The 13,048-nt window shown below is 50.0% G+C and overlaps 5 protein-coding genes across 5 annotated transcripts; 2 read left to right on the top strand and 3 right to left on the bottom strand.

Annotated features, from left to right (window-relative positions):
* Positions 1-4,624: 4,624 nt before the first annotated feature.
* ASPBRDRAFT_674219 (tetratricopeptide repeat protein) lies at positions 4,625-7,093 on the bottom strand (the record flags this gene model as incomplete). Its single annotated transcript, XM_067628889.1, has 7 exons — positions 4,625-4,848; positions 5,131-5,195; positions 5,375-5,681; positions 5,792-5,885; positions 5,947-5,986; positions 6,039-6,837; positions 6,939-7,093. The coding sequence occupies 7 exons, from the start codon at positions 7,091-7,093 to the stop codon at positions 4,818-4,820; spliced, it is 1,491 nt and encodes a 496-aa protein (XP_067478935.1). The 3' UTR covers positions 4,625-4,817.
* Positions 7,094-7,638: 545 nt separating this feature from the next.
* Positions 7,639-8,574, bottom strand: atp4 (F1F0 ATP synthase subunit 4; the record flags this gene model as incomplete). The annotated part of the gene is made up of 4 exons (XM_067627326.1): positions 7,639-7,664; positions 7,719-7,941; positions 8,024-8,478; positions 8,544-8,574. The coding sequence occupies 4 exons, from the start codon at positions 8,572-8,574 to the stop codon at positions 7,639-7,641; spliced, it is 735 nt and encodes a 244-aa protein (XP_067478934.1).
* A 233-nt stretch (positions 8,575-8,807) lies between these two features.
* noc4 (ribosome biosynthesis protein NOC4) lies at positions 8,808-10,594 on the top strand (the record flags this gene model as incomplete). Its single annotated transcript, XM_067620910.1, has 3 exons — positions 8,808-9,212; positions 9,267-9,475; positions 9,559-10,594. 3 exons carry the CDS (start codon positions 8,808-8,810, stop codon positions 10,592-10,594), a joined length of 1,650 nt encoding a protein of 549 aa, XP_067478933.1.
* Positions 10,595-10,890: 296 nt separating this feature from the next.
* Positions 10,891-11,814, bottom strand: ASPBRDRAFT_195845 (uncharacterized protein; the record flags this gene model as incomplete). Its single annotated transcript, XM_067620909.1, has 1 exon — positions 10,891-11,814. One exon carries the CDS (start codon positions 11,812-11,814, stop codon positions 10,891-10,893), a length of 924 nt encoding a protein of 307 aa, XP_067478932.1.
* Positions 11,815-12,010: 196 nt separating this feature from the next.
* ASPBRDRAFT_674215 (uncharacterized protein) lies at positions 12,011-12,719 on the top strand. The gene is made up of 2 exons (XM_067628888.1): positions 12,011-12,441; positions 12,486-12,719. Exon 1 carries the CDS (start codon positions 12,186-12,188, stop codon positions 12,390-12,392), a length of 207 nt encoding a protein of 68 aa, XP_067478931.1. The 5' UTR covers positions 12,011-12,185; the 3' UTR covers positions 12,393-12,441; positions 12,486-12,719.
* The last annotated feature ends 329 nt before the right edge of the window (positions 12,720-13,048 follow it).

Here is a 13,048-nt window from a genome sequence, read left to right as displayed (position 1 = left end):
CCCTGCTGGTTATCTTTTCCAAATCATTTCCCAACAATGCAGTTATCGATGGCTTCAATCACCGACTGGCGGAGAACACAGGAGCTCGGCAATAATTACCAGTACAATACCAAAGATTCTGGGATACAGTCAAGCACATCTGGGTTGTGCTTTACCATATGCTATATGATGCCGGGTGTCATCTCTGCCGAAACATGCCAGAAGCAACGGCATTGTCAGAGGCTTCAAGGGGCGGCTGGTCAACCAAGGCAATATTGAAGGAGCAATTATACCCAATGCATTGGTTCATTCAATGAATTCTCGATTACTCCGCTCCACAACCTTGGCATTCTTGCCTACAGTCCATTTCAACAAGACGGCGTTGCATTTGCCAGGAACTATCGGCTGACGATGAAGCCCAGTCTGTGAAAGAACGCCCCTTATGCTGTTATATGTACGCTGGTGTTCTCCAAACCACGACCATGTGGTGTTGTCGCGCTTGCATTACATGGAATCTGAGTGATTGGCTCTGTGGCCGCACATCTACAAGCTAATATGTCCGCGACGCAGAAGATGGGGGCGTCAATACCGATATAGGCATTCCATAATGCTCGAGGTCTAAATCCCGCTGGCAGCTGCTCGAGCAGTGGCTGGCGGTATGGAAACATCGTTCGTCCCTGTGAACGAGACCTGTGTTTCACTATCGAACAACCAATCGAGCATCAAGACTTCGCCTTGAACGAGATCCACGAAAACAAGGCAATAACTATCTGATCATCGGTGCTGCCAAACACTTCAACGCGTTGGACACAGCCAACATGTACGACACCATCCCGGATGCAGAGGCAAAAGCATGCGTACCAAAACAACCACCGGGCGGGGACATCAGCTCACCTTCCACTTCCCAAACGAAGCGTTTCTCGATACCTTCGAGCACCAGCTCATACTGGGAGATTCGAAAGGCAGTGAGATAGCAACCTCACCCGAGTGGTATGTGTTGAACCATCTCAGCAAAACACAGCACTCCGAGCAATGGACGCACCGTATACCACCAAGGTAAAAGGAAGACAAAGGTCCGAGGCACAGGCTATCCACATTACCAGTTTCCCGCTTTAACACGCCCTCTCATATTCCTCGCAATATCACTTTGTCATCTTGGATATGACTATCACGAAATTGGAAGATCACTACCTGATGAGACCAGCCGGTCCGTCCATCTGCAAAAGGAAACACTGTGGCCAGATACAAAGGAAATCTTCATCTGTATCTGAAGGAGGTATATTTCCTGGGAGATAGTGCGGGCTGGTGCACGATTCTCATGTTCACCGGCATCGATCCTGTCAGTATTGAAGGCGTGGTTCTTCTATGCCGGCATCTCTTCACACCGCATCGCTAATGGAATTTTCCAGTCGGGTAACAGTCTGTTTGTTGAAAGCTTATAGCGCAAGCTCTATGCTTCTTCCTGGCAAAGCCTCGAGGTGTCTTGATCTGGAGCTCGAGTTTCGAATGCCGGGAGTGTTCAAGGAATGGAATGGACGCAGTAGACAACTATGTCTACAGAACATCTCTCCTGCGACTCAAACTGTTCCAGTCGTCGCTCCACTGCCTGTCTGTAGTTGGCAGAAGGTTACTTGTTCTTTCCTACTTCTGATAACTATACTTGAACCTTGATGGATGCAGCGGAATCTATCAATTAACGGGTCTGGGCGCTGTACGATACATTCGTACAATGATGACTACGAGACATACCCGGAAAAAGTGTCAATTCTGAAGCAACTGATCAGGTTTTATTTCTCCCCGAAAATTGCGCTGCGGGGGTGGAAGACTTGCATCTCTTGACTCACGCTATTGCTACTCAATCCTTCCCATCGAGAATCAGGTTCACCCTCGTCCAAAGGAACCATGATGAAGAGCACTTGGATCACTTTTCTGATAATGACCCATCGAGGGAAAAGACGCCAAGTCAGTTGACTGAGTGGTCGCTATATACATGCTACTCTCGCCTTGATGACATCTGGAGCGAATGCTTCGACTGCCTGGCTGGTGGTTAAAGAACGTGTCAACGCAGTCAATTTGTCTTAAACTAGACAAAAGCAGATTTGCTTTTGCGCCTTCAATTGAGAAGAGCGAGAATCGCGCGTGTGATATGATTGTTATCCTCCTATCCTTTCGGATATGCTACATTTGGAATTTAAGGTCGATTCCAGATGTATATCGTTTACACCCCCTTACATCAATTAAGGAAAATTCGTGACCATCAATCAACTTACCCGTACAGAGGCTCTCCGAGTAAGAGCCAGTGGAGAATGCGCGGTGCACGGCATGGACAGGGGAATGATATTCTCTAGGCCACTGCCCGTTCATACACCTATCTGTCTGTCTGGTTGTGATGGAATCCATCTAAAGGAAACGAGAAGTGGTTCTCCTATGCCTTCCTCCAACGCGAAAGACGCTCAACAACAAGATCAGCGCAACTGGAGAGAATAACTAAACTACTCCAGCGACAAGGGGGCAGTTGCAACAGCAGATATTACCGCCGACACCAGATCTTGAGAAGCCATTCTGATGATATCAGACGCTCGAGCACTGTCTACGAAAATAAAAGGAACCAAGTCTTCATTGTCAGGGCATAATGTGAAGAATCAGGAAGCTCACAGAATTAAGCCAATAGACAACAGAAGCGAGCAGTCCTTTCCCTTACACTATATAGAGTGCTAAGCTTCGGTCACTTTGCTGCTGCTTTCTATATAGCAGTCATCCATGCACACACATCCAAGAAGACGTGTCTATCGAAGAGAGCTTTGCATGCCAAGTCATTGATAGCATTACTGCAATACATGAAGACATGTATGCAACGACTATTCCGAACATACCCCACATAAAGAAGAATTGCCATTCTTTATTGTCAAGTGGTCTCCTTCGTCGGATCCTCACACATCGCAGAAAACACGTATGACACGAAGAAGGCAGCATCGCTTGGTATATGGTCGAAGTTATTGCCACTACGTCAGCACATTAATGACGGAGACGTGACTATTTTGAGCTCATTTAACCCACGGAAAAGGTCTTCGATCCGACTTGTCAATCAGCCTTCTTCCATGTGGTAACACAGATACCGGAGGCCAACACTTTTGGCAACCAGTGCAGCATCGCTCCATATACTGTTTGTCGATAATGACACTCCACTACACGGAGAGAGACATGGAATCCGGTGCCCATTCCAACCTCATCCAACCGACAGAGCTGACATTCAACTCATCTCCCTCCTTCTCGGGCCAACACATACCAGAAGACACATCAAATGAAGTGTCCATCTTCCCATCCGATACTAAACCACACTATTCTCACAACAACGATACTCAAACACAATAGAAGAGAGATTCGTGCCTTTCACTAGCCATCCAAATCTCATCCAACCTGCCAAAAGAGATCTAGGGCCTTCTCCAACTACAAAACATTCAAGGACCGACTCAACGAAGACACATACTCCCTTCTAAGTCTCGTCAGCCAATAACCGAGCGAACGCAATTGGCCAGCTACAATTTAGGAACAGCAACTGGTGCTATGTTCCTTCCATTTAGCGTCTTCTTTCATAAGATATACATATCTTACCACCTTACGTGGAAGACACAGCCCTACATGGGGTAGGAACCCTGCAGTCCAAAGGCATCAGGTCCGGGAACGACGAACATGATCATGTTTGGCTGGACCAAGAACCCATAGATGAATGGTCTGTGGACGGTGGAGGGGGGTTTGTAGTCCCAATATGGGATTCAAGTGCGAACTTGGAACGCCATCGCTGAAGGCAAAGTGCAATTACAGTTGCAGTGCGTCTAGACTATGATGATGATAAGTTCGACTTGCGCGCCGGAGAGTTTCGAAAGTATATTTACTGCAGCTCGTTATTGGATGATAATAAGCAGCCTACGGGGTCGCTTGCGCGCTTATTGGGATGGTAATCTGCTGGACTGCTGGTTGACGAGTTGGTTATAGAATGTCCACGGGTTATTGATGTTCACATGGGAATGGAGATGGTATCTGGTGGTGGACAATATTCAGTCAATTATTTACTGTGTTTACTTTGGGTAGATTATACACATCATGTAATCGTACGGGTAATATAATGTACTGATTAATTAATGGACTTAATTCAGGCAGCTCCTTATCTACTTACCTACGCTAGTAGACTACCTCGTAGTTACATGTAACGTGACAGGTGAGACTAGAGTACTCCGACAGGATGTTACTGCAACCATGCAAGCCCGCGAACGCAAACAACATGATGCGAAGCGATGCTGTGCTATGCACATACATGTTACTCAATGCAAGGTACTTTGTGGGTCCCGGAAGGAGAGAAGGGAAGGTGGGTATCGGTATAATGATAGCGATTATTTGCTGTGCTGTGATGAGTGTGGCACAGGCAGAGTGGGTATGTATGCATGTATGTAACATTAGAAGAACAGTCCAAGAAAGGAAGTAGTATGAACATTCGGGGGAAGGGAAACAAGCAAAAGTACGCTCTGATATCGGGTGTCAATAAGGAAAAAAGATGAGGCTGGATGCTTGGGTCATCATCGCTGCCGTTCCCTTCATGGTGATGGTAGCGAAGAATGGAAGAAAATTAATCGGTAACGGTAGGAGTTAAGGGGCCTGTGTCCCAGAGCCGGGATACGAAGTGGGAAGGAGAAAATCGTCTGGCCAAAAGAAGCCGGCGAAGAGATTTGAAAGCATTCTAGCCTTGCCTCAGCTCGGTCCAAAACGCCATCATCATCTGATGGGACTGTGCGGGTGGAAGGTCGTAGAGAAACTAAAAACAGCAGGTACACAGCCCTAGCGGTTCAGTGCGGGTTGTACTTGTCCTTCCATATCCTGTCGTTGAACAAGATCATGTCAGCCTAAACTCCAGAAACCCGCTGATGGGGAGAAATGGGGCTGTGGTTGGCGGAGAGCGTGACGCTGGTTTGCATGGCGCAGGGAAGCGGAAACTCCGAGCGCCTATCAATGCATCCCGCAACAACGCCCGCAAGTGAGGAGAGCCCGGTGCAGAGCGCTGGGGTCTGAGGCAATGCTCGTCACACTGGCCCCGTGGAGGACCCAGAAATGGGCATCAAACAAGGGAATTGCGACGCTGAACAGGGACAATTAACGCACCAGGAATTTCCCACTAATTTGTTGCCTTTCTCTTCGGCCAATCGGTAGTATTTGGCGGCCGTGAACTAAAACATGGCGGTTGCAAGTCAGTCAACTGCTCAGACAGATGATCAGATAGCACCGAGGGATCCAAAGAGTGATGCGGGCTTCAAGCATTGATGCCCGAGCTGCGAGGCCCTCAGGACACGAGCAGGTCATGTCAAGATAATCATCACAAATGAACCATTACGCAAGCTGCACTAACCTTGTCCTTTTTCCCTCCAAACCCTTCTAGGTAGCACCAAGCAACCTCATTCATCGCGTCGGTATCGCCTAGGTTGGCTGCCGTTTCGAAATATTGTCGCGCTGCGACTGGGTCTTTTTTGACCCCCCAGCCATTACGGAAGCAGTTTCCCAGCTCGAAGATAGCCAACACTAGCTCTCCCTTGGCAGATCCGCCCTTCTTGATCCCGGCCTGGAGCGCCTGAGACTCTATCGATGCCGAGTTGGACGCCGCGGCCGAGAGATACATGACGGCTCTATCGGGATCGGGCGAGCAGCCCCAACCGTGTCTATATTAAGCCCAAATCAGTATCACGTAGTAATAGTGATCACCAAATGTGCAGACCATTATAGGTGTCGGGCGTAAAGGAAGCTCAACAAAGGTACGGTGGCTACTTACCGGAGCGCTAGCCCATAGAGCACTTGGCTGAGTGCATTGTTGGCACCGTTAGGGTCCGCCAGGTGCTCAAACATCTTTGTCGACCGTTCGAGTTCTGTATGCCAGGTGTAAGCGACTGAGCACGCAGACTGCCATTCTCCAAGTTATGCCCATACCTCCAGCTTCGTGAAGTCGGATCGCCTCCTGTATATTGACCTGTGCCACGATTGAGTACCACGCATTAGAATGACACAACGTGACCACTTACATCCTCTCCTGGATCGTTAATCCGGCTCCGACTAGAACTCCGCGACCTTGAAGGGGCACCATCCAGTCCGAAGCCGGTCGGCGAAGTAGGCGACAGGCACGAAGCTCCGGCTTGCGGACTGCGCTGCGCCAACATCGTCGCCCTCTTCTCCCATTGTGCCTCCCTTTCTTGCTCGTCGCCTCTGTCACAGTTGATTTGCGGAAGATCGGAGGGAACGTTGACTGATGACGAGCTGGAGTTCCGCGAACCCGAGCGATCCAAATGCAGCAGGTGCGTCAGGCGTCTCTCTCCGCGCGTGCGCGTTGGTGAGTTAGTCCCCGAGGACTCTGAGGGCGCACGCGAGCGACGGAACGGATTCAACGATATGCGATGCGAAGGAGAAGGGGGAACGGGTTCTAAATGTCGATCGTCGGGGTGATCAACATCTCCGTCGAAGACAGGCGGACGGATAACTTCGTGGGAGGTTGTGTCGGTCCGTATAAAGGTAATTTGAGGTACAGTCCTCCCGGACGTCGTGGGAACAGCGTCAGACGCATAGTGGTCCGTGGTGTTGTTGAGGGCGTCCTTCTTGTGAAGTATCTCGCGGAGCGGCATCGTTGCGCGGCGGCTTATCGCGGAGGGTGGATACTCAGCGCCACAACCGTGAAGAAAGATGGGGAGAAGATGATGAGGAGAAGATTCAGAGAAGACAGCAGAGGAATCAAGTCTTGAAATAACAAATTCTTCAGCCTTATACAAAGATGGTGGCAGGGCACAGGCGCTGAGTCGAGGCTGTGAACTTTGTTTGATGATGGATTCCCTGTCATGGTTATTTATCGTTCCTCAAATCACAGCCAAACCGTGGTTTGGCTTGTGTCTTGGCCTCCGCGGCGGCAATTTCTTCATCTTGTCATGTCACACATAAAGGCTCGAGCAACTGCGCAGGGCTGATTGGTTTGACGCTGCTGGACGAGCGTTGTGAATTGATGGCGATGGCTGTCGTGGATGCTCCACACGAAACCCCTGGTTAATGTCCTGAATGATGAATTTCCGGAAAGTGAAAGAGCGTCCCTCATTGTTCCCTCCCCAGCAACAACCACAAACGCAGTTGCTTCGTAGGGGTTTCATGTCCCATTAGATGAAAGACTACGAATCTCATAATAAAGATATTGAAGAATGTCGTCAGCAGAGGGCTTTCGTCAGCCCTGCAGGGCACAGCCCAGCTACTCCACCGCAGTGTTGGCTTGTTGATGCATCATATCAAATTGCGTATCCCCAAAACAAATGTCCTGGAGCCACCACATGCTTCAGCTCCTGAACAAGACATGCATAGTACAAGCCTAGTACGGAGTAGTGATAGTACATGTTGGATGCTAAGAATGTTCAGATACATAAATTCTAGAGTTTTCGTGCGAATCACATTTCTCCACGGCACAATGACAGGGTAAATCAGGAGCCCATCCGGCTAAAAGATCTACTGAAAGTAGACTGACCGACCTAGGTCTAGCTACTCGCTATACTCTGTTAAACTGACCACATTGGTATTGGTATGTCTAATGACAACAGAAAAGATCTTTAATTTGTACATAGGCTGATGGCGGGGCTATTCATGCTAGTCCATTTACTGGGCCTTGGAGGACATGATACCTAAAAAGGTCGTAAGCATCGTATCAAAAGTGTGCTGCACAATAGTCAACTTACGCTCAACATCAGCAACGCTCTGCTGAAGGATCTGCTGGAGAACCTTGGGGTTCTCAAGCTCCTTCTGGATCTTGCTGATGACGCTCTCGGCAAGCTCACGCTGCTGGCGCTGCTTAACCTGGCCCTCGTAGCGAACCCAGGAGTCGAGAACCTGCTTGGCCTCGGTAGCCAGAGCAGTGCGCTGCTCAAGCTCGTAGGCCTGGGCCTCAAGCTGAGCGGTTTCCTTTATATACCGTTAGCTTCTTGCGTTCCGCTAACCCGACCATATTTAGATCGGATGGGTATGGAAAGGATCTTGAATGTACCTTGGAAACGGCGAAGAGCTGCTTGGTGAGCTCAACAACGCTGGAGAGCTCCTTGACGTTGTCCATACGCTGCTTAACGGCGTTGGTGTGGTCGGCACGAGCAGCGTTCAGGATGTCCTTGTGCTTCTGAACCTGACCCTCAGCCCACTCACGGTAAGCAGGACCACCGTACTTGGCAACGGCAGTGAAGACGCTGAGAAGACAGAAAGCAGCAACGGTTTCCTCGTTCATAACATAGAGCTCGTTGCTGATGGCAGCGATGGAGATACCGGCAGCGGCAGAGAGGACGGCGGTCTTGGAGACCAGGGAGTTGCCGGGGAGGGCATCGATGATGGACTGAGCCTTCTTCTTGGGGTCCTCGGTGGGAACGCTGGAGGCCGAGCGAGACGCGGTCAAGGTGGCAGTGATGGGAGCGACGTTGCGCGTGGGAAGGGTCGGCCGGAGCCGGGCAGCACCTAGGGGTCGTTAACAATCATAGCCAGTTGATAAAGCAAGCCGAAAAGAGTCTAGTTCGGCATACCAAGGGCGCTCTTAGCCAAACGCGAAGCCATTGTAGCAGTGTTCAGACCTTGACAGGATGTGATGGATGAACGGAAATGAGGAGACTGAGGTCGGGATGGCGGTTGGGACGGTGCGGAAGACTCTAACCCGCTCAGGCATAGCGCCGTGGACGGAAAAACCGCTAACCGAGGGATCTCCAAAAATTCATGGTTGATGTCGGAACTGCCGTGCTGTCTGTCGGTCAAGTCTCCCCGATTTCGCGATATCTGCAGTTCTATCGATCATGCCTGCCCCTACGACTGCAGCCGTCACCTCCAAGAAGAGGAAAAATGTCAAATCGAGCGCCGTGCCCTCGTCAAAGCGCCGCGCAGTCGCTGAGACCGACAGCCCCAATGCGATTGCCAATATCCAGCAACTGGAAGACCAAATTTCCGAGTCTCGAAAATACTACAATAACATCGCAACCCTGATTTCCATGCTCGATGTCGATGGTTCGTCCAAACCGAACATGGCTGTCGCCGTTGCCCTTTGCCGGGTTTTCAGCCGTTTGATCGCTGGTGGAAACTTGACGGAGACGAGTCGCGCGGCAGAGAATGAGAAAATCATTGTAGCTTGGTTGAAAGAACGCTGCCGGGAGTACCAGAAGCTCCTCCTGTCCATCATTCGCGAATGCGACTCCTCTTCTCAGGTCCGTATTATATCTTCTGATTTGCCATACTGAAGCGGTACTAACTCTCAGCAGATCAGCGCCTTGACCTTGTGCCTGTGCCTCGTCAACGAACGTGCTACCCACCTAACCGGCGACAATACTCAGGAATGGACATCCGGCTTGTTCAAGGGAATCTTCGAGGCGGTTGTTGAAGCCCAAAACGGACAAGCGGTACTCGCCGAATTCATCGAGAAGGCAAAGGAATTCGAAGACGTGCGGTACTACACATTCATGCAGCTTGCGTACGTCCCACTTGCACAGACCCAAGAGAAACACACACACACACACACAAGTCCAAATCCACTGACATAAACACGCACAACAGCGAATACGCAGACACCGAACTGACATCCGAGACCCTCGACGTTCTGATTTCCATACTCTCAGCATGCGATTCCGTCCCGGGCCCCGAGCACGAGTTCGAAAGCTTCTACACCGAATCCAGCAAGCAGAACAAAAAGGTCCTCTCCGTGAACTCGCATAAGAAACGAGCCCAAGACGCCTGGCTAGCCATCCTGCGCAACAACCTCTCCCAATCGCAGCGTAAAACCCTCCTCCGCATCATGGTCCACAACATCGAGCCGTGGTTCAGCCGCCCCGAACTCCTCATGGACTTCCTAACGGACTCCTACAACGTCGGAGGAGCCACCTCCCTCCTCGCCCTCTCAGGTCTCTTCTACCTCATCCAAGAAAAGAACCTCGACTACCCCCAATTCTACCAAAAGCTCTACTCGCTCCTCGACGCCGACCTCCTCCACTCCAAGCACCGCTCCCGCTTCTTCCGCCTCATGAACACCTTCCTCGCCTCCACCCACTTGCCCGCTACCCTGATCGCAAGCTTCCTCAAGCGTCTTTCCCGCCTCTCTCTCAACGCGCCCCCGACTGCCATCGTGGCCATCGTCCCCTTCATGTACAACCTCCTCAAAGAACACCCTACCTGCGCCTTCATGATGCACCGCAATATCCGCGACGAAGGGCTCAAGGCTGAGATCGAAGCTGAGGGCATGGACGATCCCTTTGATGCGACTGAGCCCGATCCGACCCGCACAAACGCCATCGAGAGCAGTTTATGGGAAATCGAAACTCTCCAATCTCATTATCATCCTAATGTGGCTGCGATTGCGAACATTATCTCTGAGCAGTTCACGAAACAGTTCTATAACTTGGAGGATTTCCTGGACTACACTTACCAGGGTATGTTGCAGGGAGAGTTGGGGACCGAGGACAAGCCGTTCAAGAGGACGCCGGTGGTGGAGTATCAAATACCTCGGCGAATCTTCACGGATCGGTTGTTGGAAGAGGATGGTGGCCAGGATTCGGGCCCTGGAAGTCTTGTCCGGGGATTGTGGGATTTTGCTTGATGAGCAAAAGTATATATATTGTTTATTCTACGGCTGTGCCTTGTTTTTTTTAGACTTGACATTCTTAGCGTACATAATTAGATTTGGCCGGGCACGGATGGGTTCAAAAAAAGTTATTAAAAGTTTAGTTTATCTATCTACCATCAAAGCAAGAATCACAATAGTTTGCGGTAGTCTAATCTATAAGAACAATAATGGTGTCATGGGTCAGCCTGATTGTGAGCGGCCACTGTAGGAGATGATCAAATCTATCCAGGACCGTCCTTTAACGTTCTGCATCCAGATCTAGACTCAATCTACCTATGGTGTGCCGCGTTGTTGTTTGGAGGAGGTTGCCGACTGCGATAATCCACCCTATGCATCCAGTTCCCCGCATACTCCGTCCAGTCCGGATGGATTTCCGTGTATGCTGATAAAGGCATGTACGCTCCAGCCGCTGCTGATTCTTGCCACGGTTGCAGATACGGCGATACTGTCACCATATTCATCGGTTGCAATGCCTGGCGTTCATGCTCTTCTGCCTCGGGGTCCCCAGGGTGGTAATCACAAAACACGTCCAAGGCAAACACACCGCGCTTCAAATCATCGAAAAGCTCATCGGTAACTTTTATGGGAACTGCTTCGATGCTAGCACGCAGTTTGTTCATTATCGTCTGTGCCTTCTTCCGTCTCCGCTTTCGACGTACACTGACTTCGTCTTCCATTCGCTCAAGGAGACGGAGAATCTCCTTTTCTGATGTAGCATATGTGACAGCATGTTGCATTCTTCGTGTGAGCTCATGAAGGTCGCCGGAGACTGCGCGAAACAACGCATCGATCCTAGCTAAAGTGTTGGTTACTCGAGAAGATAGTAAGCGAGAGAATTGTCGACCATAGATCCGGTCCCAGAAGCCCAGCCAGTAATGTAGTCCGGTTCGAGACTTGCTGAGTCGGGTGATTTCGAGGCTGGCAATCACGTTGCGACAAAGCGCTAGCGTATGCAGTGCGGTTTCTCGTGTATGCTCGAGTGACTCTTGATACGGCCCTGCAGGTGATTGTGCTCGCGTATGGTCGGGAAACTCGGCAGTCTCATGTCGGCTTTCACATTCTACTGATCGATAGAACCGTTGCGAGATGCTGGGGTCTGTTGATCTTGCGGTCGACTGTGCTGGCTCAGCTTCACACACCAGCGAAGAGGACGCACTGCGTTTGAGAGAGACGGGCAAGGTCGCTTGCAACATTCCAAGCAGAAAGTGCAGCATTAAAGGAGATACCAGGTTAGAAGGGAAATAGTTTTCAATTTGCAATTTCAGAAACTCGGGTAGCTGATGAGAGAAGGGAAGTCTTTCAAAAAACGAGTGTGGTGTTAACGAGCGACTGGACAGTCTATGTCATTTGCTAGGAATAGGACGGCAATGATATTACAGTTTTATGGCCGGAGAAACGAGCATAAATGAATGAGGGAGCAAGTCAAGTCGAAGTCCTTCCGCCTGGGGGTCTAACTTGCTTTTCTTGTTCGCTGGATGGATCCATTATCCGCAGGGAAAGAACGAGCCTATCCACCCGGCGTCAAAGTGGAAGCAACAGTAACTTCAGCAGAGAATAGAACAGGATGCATCCGGATAATCCCATTGAAGAATCGCTTATCGGGGACTGTATCTCGTCAGGCCGTTTAGGTGGTAGTTTATCGATGTGGGTACAGACGAAGCTCAACTGGTTTCCGCTTTCGGTAATCGAACAATCAGGATCGAGTGTCACCGTTGCGATTGTTGTGGAAGACCAGACGATTGTTCGGTCTCTGATTATTTTTGGAAACTGAGAACCCTGGTTCACTTCGGTAACCCGTCTCTGTCCTCTTCTTCTACGGGGTCGGGCATTTTAAGAGGATGGTGATAAGCTCTCGGTGCATCAGAACATCGTAGAACCATTGATTCGAGTCACAAACCCGAGACCGACGTGGCAATCGGCGCATGCTGTACACCGATTTATGCAAGTTGAATAAGATATGATGACGTTCCATCAGTCCATGCCCGATAGAGTTTTTCGCGTCCCTTGAGGCCCTACCCCTTGCAGGCCTACAGTCCGCCCACCACGCGAAGCCAATTTTCCCCCTGTGGATGACAAGATAGACTGTGATCCTCTGTGCGCCACTTGGCATATACTCAATATGGTGCAACTTATGAAAAATTGTGACCTTTGGGCGGAAGAAAACAAGTATGTAGAGCCGTGACATAACCGCCCTTCGCTCTTTCAAAGAGAATCTAAGACTATGAACCTAGAGTTATTGAAACATTTCGAATGAAGGACACATACTTGAAATGTTTCGATGACTTCAATATTTGGCGAGACACTTTAAGTTCTCACGCAGCCCAAAATAACCTTTCTGACGCCCTTGAAGCGGGTGGAAGCAGGTACTGCAATATAGTGTATAGATATCTCCTGAAGTCTTGCGGCCATAACCAAGCCAGCCCAGAG

Source organism: Aspergillus brasiliensis (assembly GCF_001889945.1).
Source record: "Aspergillus brasiliensis CBS 101740 unplaced genomic scaffold ASPBRscaffold_6, whole genome shotgun sequence".
NCBI classification, from domain to species: Eukaryota; Fungi; Ascomycota; class Eurotiomycetes; order Eurotiales; family Aspergillaceae; genus Aspergillus; species Aspergillus brasiliensis.
Note: the sequence above shows the minus strand (reverse complement) of the source record. Positions and strands in the feature narration are given on the sequence as shown.

What these genes read in the sequence shown, in the direction of transcription:
- ASPBRDRAFT_674215 (XM_067628888.1), top strand. Translation starts at nt 12,186, where the DNA reads ATGCATCCGGATAATCCCATTGAAGAATCGCTTATCGGGGACTGTATC.